The sequence below is a fragment of the Salvelinus alpinus genome, chromosome 6 (assembly GCF_045679555.1).
Source record: "Salvelinus alpinus chromosome 6, SLU_Salpinus.1, whole genome shotgun sequence".
Classification (NCBI taxonomy): domain Eukaryota; kingdom Metazoa; phylum Chordata; class Actinopteri; order Salmoniformes; family Salmonidae; genus Salvelinus; species Salvelinus alpinus.
The window spans coordinates 6,220,404-6,236,995 of record NC_092091.1 but is presented as its reverse complement, the minus strand read 5'-3'; the positions used below and the strand labels follow the sequence as shown (position 1 = coordinate 6,236,995).

At 44.2% G+C, this 16,592-nt stretch overlaps 3 protein-coding genes across 3 annotated transcripts in view; 2 read left to right on the top strand and 1 right to left on the bottom strand.

Annotated features, from left to right (window-relative positions):
• Positions 1-16,592, bottom strand: part of LOC139577484 (tripartite motif-containing protein 16-like) — a 110,815-nt gene that overhangs the window by 11,587 nt on the left and 82,636 nt on the right. The gene's annotated exons all lie outside the window — the stretch shown is intronic.
• LOC139578032 (myb/SANT-like DNA-binding domain-containing protein 4) lies at positions 3,692-5,848 on the top strand. Its single transcript, XM_071405172.1, has 8 exons — positions 3,692-4,065; positions 4,357-4,427; positions 4,515-4,691; positions 4,782-4,843; positions 4,926-5,012; positions 5,100-5,141; positions 5,210-5,383; positions 5,463-5,848. The coding sequence occupies exons 1-8, from the start codon at positions 3,908-3,910 to the stop codon at positions 5,520-5,522; spliced, it is 831 nt and encodes a 276-aa protein (XP_071261273.1). The 5' UTR covers positions 3,692-3,907; the 3' UTR covers positions 5,523-5,848.
• LOC139578033 (putative nuclease HARBI1) lies at positions 5,978-7,379 on the top strand. The gene is made up of 3 exons (XM_071405173.1): positions 5,978-6,151; positions 6,433-6,544; positions 6,639-7,379. Exons 1-3 carry the CDS (start codon positions 6,083-6,085, stop codon positions 7,007-7,009), a joined length of 552 nt encoding a protein of 183 aa, XP_071261274.1. The 5' UTR covers positions 5,978-6,082; the 3' UTR covers positions 7,010-7,379.

Genomic DNA, 16,592 nt, shown 5'->3' with positions numbered 1-16,592 from the left:
GTTTTGGACCTCTCTGTACTTTGCTCTGTTCATCTTCCCCTCAATCCTGACTAGTCTCCCAGTCCGTGCCTCTGAAAAACATCCCTACAGCATGATGCTGCCACCCCATTGCTTCACCGTAGGGATAGTGCCAGGTTTTATCCAGATGTAATGCTTGACATTCAGGCCAAAGAGTTCAATCTTGGTTTCATCAGACCAGAGAATCTTGTTTCTCATGGTCTGAGAGTCTTTAGGTGCCTTTAGGCAAACTATAAGCGGGCTGTCATGTGCCTTTTACTGAGAAGTGGCTTCCGTCTGGCCACTCTACCATAAAGGCCTGATTGGTGGAGTGCTGCAGAGATGGTTGTCCTTCTGGAAGGTTCTCCCATCTCCACAGAGGAACTCTGGAGCTCTGTCAGACTGACCATCGGGTTCTTGGTCACCTCCCTGACCAAGGCTCTTCTCTCCCGAATGCTCAGTTTGTTCGGGTGGCCAGCTTGAAGAAAGAGTCTTGGTGATTCCAAACTTCTTCCATTTAAGAATGATGGAGGCCACTGTGTTATTGTAGACCTTCAATGCTGCAGAAATGTTTTGGTACCCTTCCCCAGATCTGTGCCTTAACACAATCCTGTCTCGGAGCTCTGAGGACAATTCCTTTTACCTCATGGCTTGGTTTTTGCTCTGACATGCACTGTCAACTGCTGGACCTTAAATAGACAGGTGTGTGGTCTGAGAACCCACAACCTTCTGGCCTGCAGCCCTGTGTGTATCAACATTCCGGCAAATGCTTACAGGATGAAGAACAGTTTCTAAAACTGCAGAGTCACAGTTTCTGGTCTGTCCTAGAAATGAGGGGAAACAGTATGTTTTCTGCTATCATCCTAATGTGTCTCTCTGCCAAGTAGGTCTATCAATGAACCATATCATCTCTACTCATTACATTAGGCCTACTACTAACATCAATGTCTACATTGTCATCCACCTGAACTCAACCCTGTTGATGCTGTCCTCTATTGATGTTCTCTGTTGAAGCTGGGTTGTGTTCATTTGACCACACACCATAAGAAAACGAAATAAGCATTTGATATTGCACAATCAGTATTAGTATTCCACCTCCTGTTTCATTGTGTTTTCTTCTGTGTTGTGCTTCTAAACACGACCCTGTCCTTTATTGACTTATTCTCTGTCTGTCTGTGTAGTGGTCTGTTGTTGTTGTTGTTGTATTGACCATGTTGTCCTCTGTTCTTATTTCTCCCAGTGGTCTGTTGTTGTTGTTGTTGTAATGACCATGTTGTCCTCTGTTCTTATTTCCCCCAGTGGTCTGTTGTTGTTGTTGTTGTATTGACCATGTTGTCCTCTGTTCTTATTTCTCCCAGTGGTCTGTTGTTGTATTGACCATGTTGTCCTCTGTTCTTATTTCCCCCAGTGGTCTGTTGTTGTTGTTGTTGTTGTTGTATTGACCATGTTGTCCTCTGTTCTTATTTCTCCCAGTGGTCTGTTGTTGTTGTTGTATTGACCATGTTGTCCTCTGTTCTTATTTCCCCCAGTGGTCTGTTGTTGTTGTTGTTGTATTGACCATGTTGTCCTCTGTTCTTATTTCCCTCAGTGGTCTGTTGTTGTTGTTGTTGTAATGACCATGTTGTCCTCTGTTCTAATTTCTCCCAGTGGTCTGTTGTTGTTGTTGTATTGACCATGTTGTCCTCTGTTCTTATTTCTCCCAGTGGTCTGGTGTTGTTGTTGTATTGACCATGTTGTCCTCTGTTCTTATTTCCCCCAGTGGTCTGTTGTTGTTGTTGTTGTATTGACCATGTTGTCCTCTGTTCTTATTTCTCCCAGTGGTCTGTTGTTGTTGTTGTATTGACCATGTTGTCCTCTGTTCTTATTTCCCTCAGTGGTCTGTTGTTGTATTGACCATGTTGTCCTCTGTTCTTATTTCCCTCAGTGGTCTGTTGTTGTAATGACCATGTTGTCCTCTGTTCTTATTTCCCTCAGTGGTCTGTTGTTGTATTGACCATGTTGTCCTCTGTTCTTATTTCTCCAGTGGTCTGTTGTTGTATTGACCATGTTGTCCTCTGTTCTTATTTCCCCCAGTGGTCTGTTGTTGTTGTTGTATTGACCATGTTGTCCTCTGTTCTTATTTCCCCAGTGGTCTGTTGTTGTATTGACCATGTTGTCCTCTGTTCTTATTTCCCCCAGTGGTCTGTTATTATTGTTGTATTGACCATGTTGTCCTCTGTTCTTATTTCCCCCAGTCGTCTGTTGTTGTTGTTGTTGTTGTATTGACCATGTTGTCCTCTGTTCTTATTTCTCCCAGTGGTCTGTTGTTGTTGTTGTAATGACCATGTTGTCCTCTGTTCTTATTTCTCCCAGTGGTCTGTTGTTGTTGTTGTAATGACCATGTTGTCCTCTGTTCTTATTTCCCCCAGTGGTCTGTTGTTGTTGTTGTTGTATTGACCATGTTGTCCTCTGTTCTTATTTCTCCCAGTGGTCTGTTGTTGTTGTTGTATTGGCCATGTTGTCCTCTGTTCTTATTTCTCCCAGTGGTCTGTTGTTGTTGTTGTTGTAATGACCATGTTGTCCTCTGTTCTTATTTCTCCCAGTGGTCTGTTGTTGTATTGACCATGTTGTCCTCTGTTCTTATTTCTCCCAGTGGTCTGTTGTTGTTGTTGTTGTATTGACCATGTTGTCCTCTGTTCTTATTTCTCCCAGTGGTCTGTTGTTGTTGTTGTTGTATTGACCATGTTGTCCTCTGTTCTTATTTCCCCCAGTGGTCTGTTGTTGTTGTTGTTGTATTGACCATGTTGTCCTCTGCTCTTATTTCCCCCAGTGGTCTGTTGTTGTTGTTGTATTGACCATGTTGTCCTCTGTTCTTATTTCCCCCAGTGGTCTGTTGTTGTTGTTGTTGTATTGACCATGTTGTCCTCTGTTCTTATTTCCCCCAGTGGTCTGTTGTTGTTGTTGTATTGACCATGTTGTCCTCTGTTCTTATTTCCCCCAGTGGTCTGTTGTTATTATTGTTGTATTGACCATGTTGTCCTCTGTTCTTATTTCTCCCAGTGGTCTGTTGTTGTTGTTGTTGTATTGACCATGTTGTCCTCTGTTCTTATTTCCCCCAGTGGTCTGTTGTTGTTGTTATTGTATTGACCATGTTGTCCTCTGTTCTTATTTCCCCCAGTGGTCTGTTGTTGTATTGACCATGTTGTCCTCTGTTCTTATTTCTCCCAGTGGTCTGTTGTTGTTGTTGTTGTATTGACCATGTTGTCCTCTGTTCTTATTTCTCCCAGTGGTCTGTTGTTGTATTGACCATGTTGTCCTCTGTTCTTATTTCCCCCAGTGGTCTGTTGTTGTATTGACCATGTTGTCCTCTGTTCTTATTTCTCCCAGTGGTCTGTTGTTGTTGTTGTATTGACCATGTTGTCCTCTGTTCTTATTTCCCCCAGTGGTCTGTTGTTGTATTGACCATGTTGTCCTCTGTTCTTATTTCTCCCAGTGGTCTGTTGTTGTTGTTGTATTGACCATGTTGTCCTCTGTTCTTATTTCCCCCAGTGGTCTGTTGTTGTTGTTGTTGTATTGACCATGTTGTCCTCTGCTCTTATTTCCCCCAGTGGTCTGTTGTTGTTGTTGTTGTATTGACCATGTTGTCCTCTGTTCTTATTTCCCCCAGTGGTCTGTTGTTGTTGTTGTATTGACCATGTTGTCCTCTGGGGCCTGTTGCACAAAAGTAGAATTAAGACATCCGGGATAAATGACTCAGCTGAGCTCAATGAAGCCAAAACATGTGCGTCCAGGCTTAATTGGTTGCACAAAGACCAAGCCAGGATGAGCAGACACGGATTCATTAAGCCAGGTGAAACCAATCCTGGATAGGTGCGCGCTCACGGCTCACTCAAATAGACCCCGCCACAGATCACAGATTAACTGATTTACCATGGCAACTAGAGCCGCGTACTTTTCACCGTCGGAAGCACAAATCCTCATGGAGGCATACGAGGAGGTAAAAGATATAATTAAGAAGAAAAGCAACACCGCCACAGTGATAAAGCAAAGAGAAAAAGCGTGGCAAAGTATTGCAGACCGCCTGAATGCGTAAGTAGTGCACAATTACACACTCACCGCTCCGCTGAAACATCACAATTACAATTCAAATATTTAATTCACATCTCCAAAAATGCAGTTGTACTGTAATTATGAAACGGTTAAATTTTTAATTGAAATGCACTGCAGATATGAGTGAAATTGTGTAAAGTAACTCCATCACACTGTATAAAGCTATGATACATTTTTTGATATTTTTACTGAAAACAAGACAAAAATACCAAGTAATTTTTTGCAGTGTGACTCCATTAAATGTGTGTGTGTGTGTGTGTGTGTGTGTAGATTAAACATGAACGGGCCAAAACGGACATGGCAGCAGGTCAAAATCAAATACAAGAACATTCTGCAGAATGGTATGGTCCCTGACTAATATTTAACAAAGCACAAGCATATATTGTACCCAGAAGGTGCCTGCTCACACATTGTCTGTACTGTTTTAGCAGTGAAAAAGAATACCCACAGACAAGGCACGGGTGGTGGGTCACCAAAGGCTGACCTTACCCCAGCAGAGGACATGGCCTTGGAGCTAAATAAAGGCAGGCCCGTCTTAGAGGGGATCCCTGGGGGGAAAGAGACGAGCATAGGTTCCTCCCAAGATGCCACCCGCTTCATTCAAGGTATGTCCTTCCATCTCTACATGGGATACAACCACATTCATATTGAATCAATTTGGACTGTCTGACTTTGGTTTACCTATTGCCTTGCAGTGTCTGGCAGCACTGTGTTCCTGTTAGAGCCACCAGCACAAGCACCAGACGATGCTGATCCAGTGAGTACTCCATCAAAGGCATACTGTAGGCCTGGCATGTCTTGTCTACTAGCTTCAATATGAATCCGATTAAATGTGATAGGGTGAAGGCCCCAGTGCAGCAGCAACAGCACATGATGGAGACGATGATGAGGAGGAGACCATCTCTCTGGATTCCAGAAGGCATGAGGTATCATGTTAAGACTGTGAAAGTACTATTTACTCTACAATGGTGAGGAGTCCTCATCAAAATCAAAAAATCGAATTTCTTTTACAGGACCCAGATGCTATACAGTGGGAAAACCAGCCTGGCAACATAGTGCGTATTAATAAAAGGACACCACATCCTGCCAAATTCCAGCTGCGCTAATTGTATTGTGTTCACAGAGCTCACAAGCTATCAGAAAGTTGTATGGCAACCACCTCCGGCGCCAAATAGAACTGGCAGACATAGACATTCAGTACAAGAAGAAAAAGATGGAAAATCTTGCACTGGAGTCCGAAATAAAAAAGAGGACAATTAGGAAACTGGACCTTGAAATAAAAAAACTTGAGAGGGAGGTGAGATATGCCTTCAATGTACACTGTATGCTAACTGTAACACAAATGTATTAATCATTATTTTTCTTTCCTCCCCCAGCTCCAAGAAGATGACACAGCTCAAAATAAAAATTTGGTATATTCTCGTAAAGTCAAGTGAGCCATGACATATGAGCTCTTATTGTGAGCACACAGGACGGTGGCATCTTTCTAAGGTTTTTTTTATTTTCCCAGCAATCAGTACAACCAAGTCATCGTTATAAGGCATCGCCCTCTTTTGCCCACCCCCCCAGCACCAGGTGTGGCCACTAGCCTATATGAAGGCCCAAAATTGTGTGTTCCTTTCTGCTCTGACAATGGCATGCCCATTCGTGCGAGATGTGGTGGATGAAGAAGCACTTGTGCTGAGGAGAGCCTTCAGGCGAGAAAGGGTCTTCAGGGACCGGTTGGACCCACTGGCCTTCCCTGATGACCATCTATATGAAAGATACAGGTTTTCTGCAGATGGCATCAGGTATCTATGCAGACTACTGGGTCCCAGGATTAAGCACCGCACTGCACGGAGCCATGCACTGAGTGTGGAGCAAATGGTTTGTGTGGCCTTGCGCTTTTTTGCTAGTGGAGCCTTCCTGTACTCAGTGGGGGATGCAGAACAGCTGAACAAGGCCACAATTTGCCGCACAATAAGGAGTGTGTGTCTGGCTATCAAAGCATTAGCAGATGTCTTCATCTCCTTCCCTGGCCACAGAAGACTCTGTGACATCAAAGAGGAGTTCTATAGGATTGCAGGTAAGAGGATCTACAAATTACAGGACAACTGTTAACACATAGTAGGATACTCATTACTTTGTGTGACAGGTTTCCCCAATGTCATTGGTGCAGTGGACTGCACACACATAAGGATAAAAGCCCCCTCAGGTGCCCATGAGGCCGATTTTGTGAATAGGAAATCCTTTCACAGCATTAATGTTCAGGTGAACATAACTTTTTGATATTGTCCATTGACGAACACTCTGCATTGCCAGTGATGTGCATTGATTGGTGTAATATTCCTCATCTTATGATTTCAGATGGTCTGCAATGCTGACTGTGTGATCAGCAATGTTGTGGCAAAATGGCCTGGCTCAGTCCATGACTCCAGAATCTTTCGGGCCTCTGAAATCTATCAGTGCCTATCACAAGGTAAGCCACACAACCCCTATTTATAACCATCATGGCTGTGTCAAGAATATCACTGTGTTTATGAGGTAGTAATGATGAGATTTTGTGTTGACAGGTGAATTCTCTGGTGTGTTGCTGGGAGACAGGGGGTATGGCTGCCAGCCTTTTCTCCTGACACCTTTCACAGACCCCCAGGAAGCACAGCAGGCCTACAACCATGCCCATGCCAGGACCAGGGCCAGAGTTGAAATGACCTTTGGCCTCCTGAAGGCACGCTTTCACTGCCTTCACAAATTAAGGGTCAGCCCTGTTAGGGCATGTGATATTACTGTGGCTTGTGCTGTCCTCCACAATGTGGCCTGCCTGAGGAAGGAGAGGGCCCCCAGAGTGCCACCAGCCATGGACTGGGACAATCCGGCAATCTTCCCTGATGACGACAGTGGTCGGCTGCTGAGGGACCAATATGTGTTGAATTATTTTAGTTAGTATGTGTGCTTTCAATTTTGGTTAAATATGTCCTGCGGTGGCAGAGGAATTTGGGTTTTTTTGGGTTCGTTTTTTGACGAATTTGGCCTCTTATGATGTTTGTGCGGTATACTGTGTGTAATACAAGGCTGCAGGGAGGCTACTGCATCCATTCATTTGTCTGTTCAGTTGATGTGTATGGATTTGTCCTGCATTTATTTTAGTGTGCAGACATGCAGGGTGTGTTATATATAGACCTTTGAATGTGTATGTATCATTTTGTATAATATGCTTGGATTCTGTGCTTTCCATCTTGTAGAGTCACTGTGACTTCAGTTTCGAAAGGAGCTGATGGTTTACCTGCTTTGTTTTGTCCTTATTCAATAAAGGAACATAATGTTACACATTGTGTTTTTATATTCATATGGAATGTGTATTTGTTTATATGACAGAGTACTAGGGCCACACTGAAGAAAAAGGATAAAGTCATAAATTTATGAGGCTGGTTCTTTCTGCAGAAAAGCTACATATTGTTTTTACAGTTTTGATACTTATGACAATGTGATACTTAATATTCTGGCACATCAGCATGTCTTTGTTTATGAAACCATACTGAAGTACAATTTCACGAAATGCCCCACATCTGTCATTTTAACAACTGTCCTCCTTTAAAACAACTGGTTACAATATTATGACTTGTGTTTTTTTCCCCTCTGTGGCCCTAATATTCTATCATTTTATATATAGCCTTATAGTCTATGGGAAACTGTAAATTATCTAATGATAGCAACATCATCTAAAAATCATTTTTTATCCAAAATCATTGAAATTAATGATCACAAACGTTTAAATAATAACAGTGGGTCTAGTTATATGTGATAACAATGTATAGTGAGCAGTGAAATAACTATTGGTTTCCATTTGTGGTGACTGCTGACTGACATTAGGGATGAGATTAAATAGATCCTGGAATTTAGCCTGGTCTGGAGCAGGCTAGCTCCACAGAATAAATCTCCATGGTAATTTATACCATAACATATCCTCCTGCCCCCTATCCATCTTTAGTGCAACCGGATTACGGATCAATTGAGCCAGGATCACCAAGATATCCTGGCTTAATCCCTTATCCTAGTTTTGTGCAACAGGCCCCTGTTCTTATTTCCCCCAGTGGTCTGTTGTTATTATTGTTGTATTGACCATGTTGTCCTCTGTTCTAATTTCTCCCAGTGGTCTGTTGTTGTTGTTGTTGTATTGACCATGTTGTCCTCTGTTCTTATTTCCCCCAGTGGTCTGTTGTTGTTGTTATTGTATTGACCATGTTGTCCTCTGTTCTTATTTCCCCCAGTGGTCTGTTGTTGTATTGACCATGTTGTCCTCTGTTCTTATTTCTCCCAGTGGTCTGTTGTTGTTGTTGTTGTATTGACCATGTTGTCCTCTGTTCTTATTTCTCCCAGTGGTCTGTTGTTGTATTGACCATGTTGTCCTCTGTTCTTATTTCCCCCAGTGGTCTGTTGTTGTATTGACCATGTTGTCCTCTGTTCTTATTTCTCCCAGTGGTCTGTTGTTGTTGTTGTATTGACCATGTTGTCCTCTGTTCTTATTTCCCCCAGTGGTCTGTTGTTGTATTGACCATGTTGTCCTCTGTTCTTATTTCCCCCAGTGGTCTGTTGTTGTTGTTGTATTGACCATGTTGTCCTCTGTTCTTATTTCCCCCAGTGGTCTGTTGTTGTTGTTGTTGTATTGACCATGTTGTCCTCTGTTCTTATTTCTCCCAGTGGTCTGTTGTTGTATTGACCATGTTGTCCTCTGTTCTTATTTCTCCCAGTGGTCTGTTGTTGTTGTTGTATTGACCATGTTGTCCTCTGTTCTTATTTCCCCCAGTGGTCTGTTGTTGTTGTTGTTGTATTGACCATGTTGTCCTCTGTTCTTATTTCTCCCAGTGGTCTGTTGTTGTATTGACCATGTTGTCCTCTGTTCTTATTTCTCCCAGTGGTCTGTTGTTGTTGTTGTATTGACCATGTTGTCCTCTGTTCTTATTTCTCCCAGTGGTCTGTTGTTGTATTGACCATGTTGTCCTCTGTTCTTATTTCTCCCAGTGGTCTGTTGTTGTATTGACCATGTTGTCCTCTGTTCTTATTTCTCCCAGTGGTCTGTTGTTGTTGTTGTTGTTGTATTGACCATGTTGTCCTCTGTTCTTATTTCTCCCAGTGGTCTGTTGTTGTTGTTGTTGTATTGACCATGTTGTCCTCTGTTCTTATTTCCCCCAGTGGTCTGTTGTTGTTGTTATTGTATTGACCATGTTGTCCTCTGTTCTTATTTCTCCCAGTGGTCTGTTGTTGTTGTTGTTGTTGTTGTATTGACCATGTTGTCCTCTGTTCTTATTTCTCCCAGTGGTCTGTTGTTGTTGTTGTTGTATTGACCATGTTGTCCTCTGTTCTTATTTCCCCCAGTGGTCGGTCGTTGTATTGACCATGTTGTCCTCTGTTCTTATTTCCCCCAGTGGTCGGTTGTTGTATTGACCATGTTGTCCTCTGTTCTTATTTCTCCCAGTGGTCTGTTGTTGTTGTTGTATTGACCATGTTGTCCTCTGTTCTTATTTCTCCCAGTGGTCTGTTGTTGTTGTTGTATTGACCATGTTGTCCTCTGTTCTTATTTCCCCCAGTGGTCTGTTGTTGTTGTTGTATTGACCATGTTTTCCTCTGTTCTTATTTCTCCCAGTGGTCTGTTGTTGTTGTTGTTGTTGTTGTATTGACCATGTTGTCCTCTGTTCTTATTTCTCCCAGTGGTCTGTTGTTGTTGTTGTAATGACCATGTTGTCCTCTGTTCTTATTTCTCCCAGTGGTCTGTTGTTGTTGTTGTAATGACCATGTTGTCCTCTGTTCTTATTTCCCCCAGTGGTCTGTTGTTGTTGTTGTTGTATTGACCATGTTGTCCTCTGTTCTTATTTCTCCCAGTGGTCTGTTGTTGTTGTTGTATTGACCATGTTGTCCTCTGTTCTTATTTCGCCCAGTGGTCTGTTGTTGTTGTTGTTGTATTGACCATGTTGTCCTCTGTTCTTATTTCTCCCAGTGGTCTGTTGTTGTTGTTGTAATGACCATGTTGTCCTCTGTTCTTATTTCTCCCAGTGGTCTGTTGTTGTTGTTGTTGTAATGACCATGTTGTCCTCTGTTCTTATTTCTCCCAGTGGTCTGTTGTTGTTGTTGTATTGACCATGTTGTCCTCTGTTCTTATTTCTCCCAGTGGTCTGTTGTTGTTGTTGTTGTATTGACCATGTTGTCCTCTGTTCTTATTTCTCCCAGTGGTCTGTTGTTGTTGTTGTTGTATTGACCATGTTGTCCTCTGCTCTTATTTCCCCCAGTGGTCTGTTGTTGTTGTTGTATTGACCATGTTGTCCTCTGTTCTTATTTCCCCCAGTGGTCTGTTGTTGTATTGACCATGTTGTCCTCTGTTCTTATTTCCCCCAGTGGTCTGTTGTTGTTGTTGTATTGACCATGTTGTCCTCTGTTCTTATTTCCCCCAGTGGTCTGTTGTTGTTGTTGTAATGACCATGTTGTCCTCTGTTCTTATTTCTCCCAGTGGTCTGTTGTTGTTGTTGTATTGACCATGTTGTCCTCTGCTCTTATTTCCCCCAGTGGTCTGTTGTTGTTGTTGTTGTAATGACCATGTTGTCCTCTGTTCTTATTTCTCCCAGTGGTCTGTTGTTGTTGTTGTATTGACCATGTTGTCCTCTGCTCTTATTTCTCCCAGTGGTCTGTTGTTGTTGTTGTTGTAATGACCATGTTGTCCTCTGTTCTTATTTCCCCCAGTGGTCTGTTGTTGTTGTTGTATTGACCATGTTGTCCTCTGTTCTTATTTCCCCCAGTGGTCTGTTGTTGTTGTTATTGTATTGACCATGTTGTCCTCTGTTCTTATTTCTCCCAGTGGTCTGTTGTTGTTGTTGTATTGACCATGTTGTCCTCTGTTCTTATTTTCCCCAGTGGTCTGTTGTTGTTGTTGTATTGACCATGTTGTCCTCTGTTCTTATTTCCCCCAGTGGTCTGTTGTTGTATTGACCATGTTGTCCTCTGCTCTTATTTCTCCCAGTGGTCTGTTGTTGTTGTTGTATTGACCATGTTGTCCTCTGTTCTTATTTCTCCCAGTGGTCTGTTGTTGTTATTGTATTGACCATGTTGTCCTCTGTTCTTATTTCCCCCAGTGGTCTGTTGTTGTTGTTGTAATGACCATGTTGTCCTCTGTTCTTATTTCTCCCAGTGGTCTGTTGTTGTTATTGTATTGACCATGTTGTCCTCTGTTCTTATTTCTCCCAGTGGTCTGTTGTTGTTGTTGTAATGACCATGTTGTCCTCTGTTCTTATTTCCCTCAGTGGTCTGTTTTTGTAATGACCATGTTGTCCTCTGTTCTTATTTCTCCCAGTGGTCTGTTGTTGTTGTTGTATTGACCATGTTGTCCTCTGTTCTTATTTCCCCCAGTGGTCTGTTGTTGTTGTTGTTGTATTGACCATGTTGTCCTCTGTTCTTATTTCTCCCAGTGGTCTGTTGTTGTATTGACCATGTTGTCCTCTGTTCTTATTTCCCCCAGTGGTCTGTTGTTGTATTGACCATGTTGTCCTCTGTTCTTATTTCTCCCAGTGGTCTGTTGTTGTTGTTGTTGTATTGACCATGTTGTCCTCTGTTCTTATTTCTCCCAGTGGTCTGTTGTTGTATTGACCATGTTGTCCTCTGTTCTTATTTCTCCCAGTGGTCTGTTGTTGTTGTTGTTGTATTGACCATGTTGTCCTCTGTTCTTATTTCCCCCAGTGGTCTGTTGTTGTTGTTGTTGTATTGACCATGTTGTCCTCTGTTCTTATTTCTCCCAGTGGTCTGTTGTTGTATTGACCATGTTGTCCTCTGTTCTTATTTCTCCCAGTGGTCTGTTGTTGTTGTTGTTGTATTGACCATGTTGTCCTCTGTTCTTATTTCCCCCAGTGGTCTGTTGTTGTTGTTGTTGTATTGACCATGTTGTCCTCTGTTCTTATTTCTCCCAGTGGTCTGTTGTTGTTGTTGTTGTATTGACCATGTTGTCCTCTGTTCTTATTTCCCCCAGTGGTCTGTTGTTGTTGTTGTTGTATTGACCATGTTGTCCTCTGTTCTTATTTCCCCCAGTGGTCTGTTGTTGTTGTTGTTGTATTGACCATGTTGTCCTCTGTTCTTATTTCCCCCAGTGGTCTGTTGTTGTTGTTGTTGTATTGACCATGTTGTCCTCTGTTCTTATTTCCCCCAGTGGTCTGTTGTTGTTGTTGTTGTATTGACCATGTTGTCCTCTGTTCTTATTTCCCCCAGTGGTCTGTTGTTGTTGTTGTTGTATTGACCATGTTGAGTCAATATCCAGTGGAGGAGTGGCTGTGGGTGTTGTTCTTATTTCTCCCAGTGTTTTGGCTGTGTTGGGCCGGGCTGCGAGGTGGTGGTGGTGGTCTCTGGTTGCTGGTCTAGGTGGAGAGGCAGAGGCAGGAGGAGCCTGCAGTGGAGGAGTGACTGTGGGTGTTGAGGTGGTGCCTGTGCCAGGCCATGCCTGGGGGCCGTGCCTGGGGCCCGTGCCTGGGGGCCAGAGAGGGCAGAGTAGATATCAGCTGAGCCTCTCTGCTCTGCCCTCCATAGAGACACTGGTAGGAGGCACCTCAGCAATGGCAACAGACCCAGAAACAGGTGAGGAATGGATGAGGGGAGTCGACACACAGAGAGATACACACACACAGACGTGGTAAAGTACTGTACTACAACAAGCAGGCTTAGCATCCCCTCTCCAAACACACTCCTTGTCACTCATGGTGATGCCAAATGATTGGCTTGACAATGACAGCAATAGAGTTGGCAAGAAAACAAATCTATGACCAGGCAACAGACACCTGGGATTATTCCTGTAGTCAACTCACGCACACTAACCCACTACCTGTATATCTCCTCGGTCTAGGATCAGTAACCCACACTAACCCACTACCTGTATGTCCCCTCTGTCTAGGATCAGTAACCCACACTAACCCACTACCTGTATGTCTCTTCTGTCTAGGATCAGTAACACACAGTAACCCACTACCTGTATGTCTCCTCTGTCTAGGATCAGTAACCCACACTAACCCACTACCTGTATGTCCCCTCTGTCTAGGATCAGTAACCCACACTAACCCACTACCTGTATGTCACCTCTGTCTAGGATCAGTAACACACACTAACCCACTACCTGTATGTCTCCTCTGTCTAGGATCAGTAACCCACTACCTGTATGTCCCCTCTGTCTAGGATCAGTAACCCACACTAACCCACTACCTGTATGTCTCCTCTGTCTAGGATCAGTAACCCACACTAACCCACTACCTGTATATCTCCTCTGTCTAGGATCAGTAACCCACACTAACCCACTACCTGTATGTCTCCTCTATCTAGGATCAGTAACCCACACTAACCCACTACCTGAATGTCTCCTCTGTCTAGGATCAGTAACCCACACTAACCCACTACCTGTATGTCTCCTCTCTCTAGGATCAGTAACACACACTAACCCACTACCTGTATGTCTCCTCTGTCTAGGATCAGTAACCCACTACCTGTATGTCTCCTCTGTCTAGGATCAGTAACCCACACTAACCCACTACCTGTATGTCCCCTCTGTCTAGGATCAGTAACCCACACTAACCCACTACCTGTATGTCCCCTCTGTCTAGGATCAGTAACACACACTAACCCACTACCTGTATGTCTCCTCTGTCTAGGATCAGTAACCCACACTAACCCACTACCTGTATGTCTCCTCTGTCTAGGATCAGTAACCCACTACCTGTATGTCCCCTCTGTCTAGGATCAGTAACCCACACTAACCCACTACCTGTATGTCTCCTCTGTCTAGGATCAGTAACCCACACTAACCCACTACCTGTATGTCTCCTCTGTCTAGGATCAGTAACCCACTACCTGTATGTCCCCTCTGTCTAGGATCAGTAACCCACACTAACCCACTACCTGTACGTCTCCTCTGTCTAGGATCAGTAACCCACACTAACCCACTACCTGTATGTCTCCTCTGTCTAGGATCAGTAACCCACACTAACCCACTACCTGTATGTCTCCTCTGTCTAGGATCAGTAGCCCACACTAACCCACTACCTGTATGTCTCCTCTGTCTAGGATCAGTAACCCACACTAACCCACTACCTGTATGTCCCCTCTGTCTAGGATCAGTAACCCACACTAACCCACTACCTGTATGTCCCCTCTGTCTAGGATCAGTAACCCACACTAACCCACTACCTGTATGTCTCCTCTGTCTAGGATCAGTAACCCACACTAACCCACTACCTGTATGTCTCCTCTGTGAATCGGTTTTCTACTCAGAGAATGATGTATAGTTATTAGCTAGTATGTTTCCACTGATACAAACTGTCTTTGTGTAACTCAGGAATGCGGTTAAGAGCAGTTTGGGTGTGACCACAGTAAGTGACATATCCTGTTTGTTGGTATCTGCAAAGGGCACAGCTGGGTGGAGACATGTCAGAGAACAGAAACCAGCTGGAGCAGCAGCACCTGAATATCAGCAGAGAAGAGTACAGACACAGGCAGTTATCACTTGTCTGCATTCTATGTCTCCACCCATGTCTTCACACAGCTGCACCTGAATATCAGCAGAGCAGAGTACAGACACAGGCAGTTATCACTGGTCTGCACTCTATGTCTCCACCCATGTCTTCACACAGCTGCTAACTGGCATGTAGACAAAGAGGTTGTCCTTTTCTATAAAAGCTGAGACCCAACCCTGTTTGTTGGGCTTTAGACTCTGCACTGTTGAGTGATGGTCAACTGATCCAGACGTTCAAATCTGATAATAAAGTTGCTGTTTGAAGAATCTACCGTCTCTCTCCCTATTGGTTAGAATTTCCATGACAGGCCTCCTGAGTGGTCGGTGTTCTAAGGCACTGCATCGTACTGCTAGCTGTGCCACTAGAGATCCTGGTTTGAGTCCAAGCTCTGTTGCAGCCGGCCGTGACCCGGGAGACCCTTGGGGCGGTGCACAATTGGTCCAGCGTCGTCCGGGTTAGGGGAGGGTTTGGCCGGCAGGGATGTTCTTGTCCCATCGCGCAGTAGTGACTCCTGTGGCGGGCCGGGCGCAATGCACGTTGACACGGTCACCAGGTGTACGGTGTTTCCTCTAACACATCGGTGCGGCTGGCTTCCGGGTTAAGAGGGAATTGTGTCAAGAAACAGTGCGGCTTGGTTGGGTCGGAGGACGCACGGCTCTCGACCTTTGCCTCTCCCGAGTCTGTACTGTATCTTACTGCTAGTACATTAAAGGTCGAGACCGAGTCTACGTCTCTCACATGGATAGGCAGACCATTCCATAAAAATTGAGCTCTATAGGAGAAAGCCCTGCCTGCAGTTGTTTGCTTAGAAGTTCTAGGGACAGTAAGGAGGCCTGCGTCATGTGACCGTAGCGTACGTGTAGGTATGTACGTGTTACGTTCCCCCCTTTCTTTGTTTCTGGGTTTGTTTCTATGTGTGTGTTTCAGGATAGCTTCCTGAAATTCTAAGCAGCTGATTGGTCGGCCCCATTGCAGATTGTAGCTCTGACCCCGCCCTCTCGTCAGGAGAGTTGTCTTCAATTACCCACTCCTTAGGCAGCTTTAAATGCCAGTGTTCCTTTGTTAGGAGAGAGCTTCTTGGTATGTCCTGTGTTTCGTTGTTGTTGTTTTGTAGCTGTTCCTTCTGACGTTTGTGACTGTAATCAAAAACAGTGAAATTGTTCACTTTATGTTTGTATTATTCTGTTTCATTTGTTCCCAAGGGGAAGGGAAGGCACCTTGGGATTGCTAAGGCAAGAGGCCTGCGGGCATACATAAACCCGTACTATTTACTATACACTAGGTAAGACCTGGGCGGACCATCCCCTGTATTTTGGTTAGCGCACCAGGTAGTGCTAGTTAGGTAAGTATTTCTACTTCCGGCGCCGACAGAGATGGCCGCCTCGCTTCGCGTTCCTAGGAAACTATGCAGTATTTTGTTTTTTTTATGTGTTATTTCTTACATAGGTACAAGAGGGTGACCTGCAGGTAAACAAGACACCACTGAATCCTCTGGTCTTCTAGAACCAAGAGGGTGGCCTGCAGGTAAACAAGACACCACTGAATCCTCTGCATGTGGAAACAGACCTGCGTTAAAATAATGTTGAATACTTAATAAGCAGTGGTTGATTGATTTTGTTGTAATGGAACCAATAGAAACGTCCTAACCCTAGAAACAAACCCCGCCCACCTGGAAGACTAAAGGAAATCTTCCGGCACCGAGATGGCCTCGCTTTTAAAATATGCAGTATTTTGTTTTTTTATGTGTTATTCCTTACATTGGTACCCCAGGTAATCTTAGGTTTCATTACATACAGTCGGGAGGAACTACTGAATATAAGAGCAACGTCAACTCACCATCATTACAACCAGGAATATGACTCTCCCGAAGCGGATCCTGTGTTTTGCTTCCACCCAGTACAATGGATCTGATCCCAGCCGGCGACCCTAAACAACGACGCCGTAAAAGGGGCAAACGAAGGGGTCTTCTGGTCAGGCTTCGGAGACGGGCACATCGCGCTC

What these genes read in the sequence shown, in the direction of transcription:
- LOC139578032 (XM_071405172.1), top strand. Translation starts at nt 3,908, where the DNA reads ATGGCAACTAGAGCCGCGTACTTTTCACCGTCGGAAGCACAAATCCTC. An exon ending in CAAGAACATTCTGCAGAATG is followed by an intron (nt 4,428 to 4,514) that starts GTATGGTCCCTG and finishes GTACTGTTTTAG; the next exon opens with CAGTGAAAAAGAATACCCAC. An exon ending in TGCCACCCGCTTCATTCAAG is followed by an intron (nt 4,692 to 4,781) that starts GTATGTCCTTCC and finishes ATTGCCTTGCAG; the next exon opens with TGTCTGGCAGCACTGTGTTC.
- LOC139578033 (XM_071405173.1), top strand. Translation starts at nt 6,083, where the DNA reads ATGTCTTCATCTCCTTCCCTGGCCACAGAAGACTCTGTGACATCAAAG. An exon ending in GGAGTTCTATAGGATTGCAG is followed by an intron (nt 6,152 to 6,432) that starts GTAAGAGGATCT and finishes TTATGATTTCAG; the next exon opens with ATGGTCTGCAATGCTGACTG. An exon ending in CTATCAGTGCCTATCACAAG is followed by an intron (nt 6,545 to 6,638) that starts GTAAGCCACACA and finishes TTGTGTTGACAG; the next exon opens with GTGAATTCTCTGGTGTGTTG.